The 6,360-nt window shown below is 37.3% G+C and overlaps 1 protein-coding gene across 1 annotated transcript; it reads left to right on the forward strand.

Moving 5' to 3' along the window:
* The first annotated feature begins 4,029 nt into the window (after positions 1-4,029).
* On the forward strand, positions 4,030-4,605 carry LOC131597127 (uncharacterized). The gene has a single exon (XM_058869840.1). It carries the CDS (start codon positions 4,030-4,032, stop codon positions 4,603-4,605), a length of 576 nt encoding a protein of 191 aa, XP_058725823.1.
* The last annotated feature ends 1,755 nt before the right edge of the window (positions 4,606-6,360 follow it).

A 6,360-nucleotide genomic window follows, 5' to 3' on the forward strand; every position in this document is an offset into this window, starting at 1 on the left:
GAGAGGGGGAGGGAGAGATATATAAAGAGAGCTGGAGGGTGAGGGAGAGAGAGAGGGAGAGAAATAGCTCTTTGTATTATATAATTGGTCATAAGAAAGAGTGAGAGAGAGAGAGAGAGAGAGTGTGTGTGTGAGTGTGAGTGTGAGAGAGAGTCCTTTGCATTGTTAAATTGGTCGTGAGGCAGAGAGACACACACAGAGAGAGAGAGAGAGGGGGACTTGGAGAGAGAGGGGAGAGAGAGTAAGATAACCCTTTGCATTGTTAAATTGGTCGTGAAAGAGAGATAGAGGGTGAGAGAGAGAGAGCCATTTGCATTGTTAAATTGGTCATGAGAATTCCATTTTTTGTTTTGATTACTCAATCTTTAGTATTAAATTATTAAAACATATTAAAAGTTTAAATGCATATGCATTCTTCTATTTCTAATAATTGTGGCCAAAAAAATAATACTTTTAAAGGGACGTATGTCAAAAGTACCATAAAGGATAAACACGCGTTAGCGTAATAAAAAAAGCGGACAGACGGGCACGAGAGTGCCCGTCTGAACGCTAGGTATGATAAAGTTGATTTTATTGGTTATTGTTGTATTTACTTAGCCATAATAACCACGTACTAAAATTTGTTTTAAAAAATTATCTACATTATTGAGATTAAATTAAAAGTTGTAGATAAATTTTTAGAAAAACTTCCAATTTTTTTATACAACATTTATATTTAATTACAGTTCAATTTTATTTCTAATAAATTTTATTTTTTAACCTAATATATTAATTTAAATTTTCTTAGTTAATATAAATAAAATTTGTGTAAAATAAATTTCTAAACAAGTTAAATCAAAATAAAAAAGATAACGTTATGAAGTTAAATTTTTCTTATAAAATTTTAACTATACTATTAAAAGCAAGAATATGATTTTTTTATACAAGAATATGATAGTGCAAAGTGCAATTGGAGATGCTAGTGAAAAGTGATGAAGAATCCGAAGGTAAATCTTCTACTGTTGTTTCCATAGAGAAGAAGAGCACTGAAGTTCCAATTGTTACCAATACCGAAACCCTAATCAAAGGGAAAGAGAAAGGGGACGAGCCTAAGAAGCAGCTATGGGTGGATGTTCTGAGTGATAATCGTAATCCGGAGAAGGGATTAACCATGGAGTATGTAGCACCAAAATTGGTTGATGGAGAAATTGAAATTGAAATTGAGGAGAAAGATATCGAATCTGAATTGCTCTACTGGGATTTGGCTTTGATTCTGTATGTGCTTGGGGGCGACATAAGTATGAACATGTTGAAGCACTATATGGAAAGGATGTGGAACTTTGTGCAATTACCTGAAATGGTGTACCATGAGGAAGGATACTTCATCCTGAAGTTCATAACTTAGAGTGATAATGAGGAAGTGTTGATGATAGGCCCATACACTCTGCGGAATATGCCTATTTTTCTCCGTGATTGGAGGCCAGGTTTTAGCTTGAAAGAAGATATGCTACGCACGCTACCAATCTGGGTGAAGCTGCCACTCTTGCCATTACATCTATGGGGAGTCAGAAGTTTGAACAAGATTGGGAGTGCACTAGGGAATCCGCTAGTAACGGATGAATGCACTGCGAGTAAGGCCCGTGTTTCGTATGCCCGTATTCTAGTGGAGGTGGATGTCACTCAAGAACTGAGGAATTCCATAAACATTAAGGATGCTGAAGGTAGGATATTGATACAACCGGTAGAGTATGAATGGAAACCATTTTTTGTTGAAAGGGCCAAAAGTTTGGTCACAACTGTAAGGAGAAAGTGGTAAAAAAAATGGCAGCCAATGATTCCTCTGCCTGAAGGGAAGCAAGATCCTGTGCTTGTAGTAGAGGAGACCCCAAAGCCTGCTACGGATGAAGCTATCAAACCTGTAGAGGTTAGACTTGAAGATACAGGAAAGGAATGGGAAACGGTTCTTAATGGAAGAGATAGGGGTAAGAGGAGCATACAAGAACAGGTTGTCACAAATTGTTGGAATGGTTTGGCTGCATTAGGGGACTTGAATAATCCCTTAGTGTATCAGGACTATGCCTCATGATTGTAGCTTGGAACGTACGGGGGATAAATAAAGCTGGTAAGCTAAGAGAGGTTAGCTTCCGCCTCAAGAGTCTCAATCCTAGAATAACTGTTTTGCTTGAAACAAGAGTTAAGGAAAATAAGGCACAGGAGATCAGGAAACAGCTTTTTCATGGAGGTATGTTTGTTGATAACTATGTTAATCACTATAATGGTAGGATCTAGATTAATTGGGACAACAATAGGATTAATCTACATGTTAACCATAGTACTAGCCAACTTCTTCAGTGTGCATTGTATGATCTTAAGGGTGATTTCCTTTTTTGGTTTACTGCTATATATGTTGCTAATAACATTGAGGAGAGACGTAGATTATGGAGAGATATTGAGAAATTACATAGGAATCAAAATGGCCCTTGGGTACTTCTTGGCGACTTCAATAATGTTGCAAAGTTTCATGACAGAATAGGAGGAAAGAATGTGACACAAACTGAGATTCAGGACCTTAGTAATATGATGGAGAATTGTGATCTGAATGAGATGGATAGCATAGGACAATACTATACATGGTCCAATAGACAAGATGAGAACCCTATCTACTCTAGGATTGATAGGGTGATAGCTAATACAGATTGGATCCAACTCCACCTGGACACTACTTTACATACTATGCACCTTAGAGTATCTGATCATGCTATGCTATGGCTAAAAAATAAGGAGAATGCCCCCAAGCCTATTTCTCATTTCAAACTCATTAACTTTGTAGTGGATATGGCAGGGTATGAGGAGGCTGTGAGAGATAATTGGAATGTGCCATTAACAGGTAGAGTTATGTATGTGGTGTGGGGAAAATTGAAAAGACTGAAACCCCTTATGAGGAAACTAAATAAGTTGTTGACCACACTGAAGAAGGACATTGTAAAAGCCAGAGATGAGTTAGCTTGTTCCCATCATGATGTCAATGATGATCCCTTGGATAAATGCAAAGTTCAAAGGATGCAGGAGTGTACTGAAAAGGTGATAGCTCTGAATGAACTTGAAGAGAAAGTTTTGAAGCAAAGATCCAAGATTGAATGGCTTAAATTAGGAGATGGGAATAATTCATACTTTCATGCTACCATTAAAGCCAAACACACTGCCAAAGGTATGCATATTGTTCATAAGGATGATGGTACTGTTATCACTAATCAAAATGAAATTGAGCAGATACTAGTGGACTTTTACAAAGGACTTATGGGTACAGCTGCAAGAGACATCATACAGGTAGATATCAGTACTCTGAGAGAAGGCCCACAACTTACCTTTGAGAAAAGACAAAGCTTAGTTGGTCCTAATAGTGAGGAGGAGGTGACACATGCTTTGAAGGGTATTGGAGATCTAAAATTACCAGGGATTGATGGTTTTGGAGCAAAATTTTTTAAACCAAGCTGGCAGATTATCAAACAGGATGTGATGAATGTTGTGAGGGACTTTTTGGATAAAGGTGATTTGTACAAGGCAGTGAACTGTACTATTGTGACACTGATACCAAAAAGTGCTGAAGCAAGGACTATAAAGGACTATAGGCCCATAGCAGGTTGTACAACTCTGTACAAGATAATATCTAGGATTCTCACTAGTAGATTGGCAAAAGTGATTGGATCCATCATCAGTCACAATCAGGCAGCATTTGTACCTGGGCAACAAATACACAATCACATCCTACTAACCTATGAGCTATTGAGGGGTTACTCTACAAAGGGAGGGGTTCCTAGATGTATGATACAGCTAGACCTACAAAAGGCCTATGACATGGTAGATTGGGGGGCCTTGGAACTGATAATGAAGGAGCTAGGTCTACCTAATCTGTTTATAAACTGGATCATGCTCACTGTGAAATCTGTGTCATAGAGATTTAATGTGAATGGTTTATATACTAGTCATATACAAGCAAAACATGGGATAAGACAAGGGGATCCCCTATCCCCTATGCTCTTTGTCTTTATGATGGAGTATTTCCACAGACTCCTCCATAAAATGCAAAAAAATCCTGATTTCAAACATCATCATAAATGTAAGGAGCTGCAACTCACCAATATCACCTTTGTTGATGATGTTCTTATGTTTGTTAGGGATGATACACAATCTGTTAGGATGCTGCTGCAAGTGATCCAGGATTTCTCTTGTTCAACTGGAATGGTGGTAAACCCAAGGAAATGCAAGGTTTACATTGGAGGTGCTGATGCTAACACTTGTCTTAGAATTAATGATTTGACTACTTTCCAAGAGGCCACTCTACCCTTCAAGTATATGGGTATTCCTATGTCAAGCAAGAGGTTAGATATTCACCAATTCTGTCCTTTAATTGATAGGATTACATCTAGAATTACCCATTGGAGTAGTAGACTTTTGAGCTATGCTGGGAAAGTACAGTTAGTAAAAAGTGTGTGTTTCTCTACTGCTAACTATTGGCTTCAATGCCTATCTCTACCTAAAAATGTCATTCAACATATAAATCCAAGTGGCCAAAATCTTTTTGGGTATTGTGTTTTAAAAATACTCAATGGGTTTTTAAAATGTTAAGCTTTAATAGTACTTAACAAGTTTAATAAAAGGAGCCAAATTTTAACAATACAAGGCCAAATGGTCTAAGAGCAGTTTCACCGGGAATAATGCCCCTCTTAGTACCAAGGTTTGAAAAGGATTGGTTGAACTTTAACAATACAAAACCAAGGGTTGATTTTAAAAAGGGTTGAGCTTTAACAATACAAAACTATTTTAAAAACAAGTGGGGTGCAAAGCTTTAACAATACTAACCACACAAATAAAAGAGATTCTGGAAAAGAGATTGAGTACCGTGACAATTTTAGTCAATACCATTCCCATTTCCTTTGGATATTTCAATAACAACCTAAGAAATCAATCATGGATACCTCAAGTGCAAGTGTGATAATATGTGTCACAAAGTAAACAAGTGAGTATAACAAAGAGATCAATGTGTAAACTCAAATGATAACGGGTAAAAGGATGTTTGTACCTTGGAATTATTTCATGTATGAATGAATATGACGCTAACATGACTTCCTAATACCTGTTTTGAACTTGAAGATCGTGGTTAGGAGAAAGATTTGTTAGAGGTAGTAAAGTGTGAGGATGCCTTTTCCTTTTGTTGTTCATCTGGCCCTGGGTTGGCTTTTTTAAATTACTCCACGCCTTTGACTTTCTCCATGTCTTTAACCTTTTGCAATTCTTCGCACCTTTAACCTCTTGAATTTCTCCACACCTTTAAACTTTTGAAATTCTCCACCCCTTTAACCTTTTGAATTGTTCACCCTATGGATTTGATATCTATTGCGCCAATATTTAGTTTTATGGAAAAAGATGCCTCTGATCTCCAAGCCATGAGGGAAGTATCTCGAGAGATAACCTTGTCATACAAATGCGATACATATGCTTCGACGTGTAGATTGAAGGGTATTCCCTTGATCTCCAGGATATGGAGGGTATCCATAGTGTTCTATCCATTTGGTTTAAATTTCTCCCATGTTTGACATGACCCTGATTGTTATTGCTTCAAGATGTAACCCAAGTCGATTGAACCTTAGGATGGATGCCCCTAGTAAATAGGATCTTTGATTGTATGCCCCTATAATCCTTGAAAATTTTCCCCTGTTTAGGAGAACCCTCTCGACGTGGTTCCCCCATTCAAGAGTCTTTATTAGAAATGATCGCCTTTTTATTAAACCAATTTCGAGATTTCCTTGATGCTAAGTGTGTATTCGTGGATGATGTCGTGCCCTTTGAGAAGTAACTCCAATGCGATGCGCATGCAAGTTTTGAAATCGAAGTCCTTTATGAATTGGATGATTAGAAATGAATGTTTGAAGAAACGTAGTGGTTAGGAACATTATCAACAACCCTAGGAGTCAGTATAACAAAATCCTGCGTAATATGCTTTCGTAGTTAAGATTGCCTCAATTAGGACTTTTGAAGGTTGTAACTTTCCCTGGTTCATGGTTTAAGAAACAACGGATATAAGGCTCAAAAATTTATTTAACCCACCCCTTTCTCCTTTATGTTCTCCAATCCTAAAGTTCGTTTAATCCAATGAATGTGTTTTGTTTGCAAGAGAATTGTTTCAGTTCCAATGATGAGAGGAAGCATTTAATGAAGATCCAAGCCCCGATGAAAAATGTTGTTAAGATTGAAGCTTCGATGATTTTAGCAGTCACTATATTATCCTTCATATTTTGCTTTTGTTTTTCTATCCCTTATTTTTGCATGAGCCAATTCCTTTGAATTTGATCCATCGGGATGCCCTAATTTTTGCCTAAGTCA

This window comes from Vicia villosa, linkage group LG4 (genome assembly GCF_029867415.1).
Source record: "Vicia villosa cultivar HV-30 ecotype Madison, WI linkage group LG4, Vvil1.0, whole genome shotgun sequence".
NCBI classification, from domain to species: domain Eukaryota; kingdom Viridiplantae; phylum Streptophyta; class Magnoliopsida; order Fabales; family Fabaceae; genus Vicia; species Vicia villosa.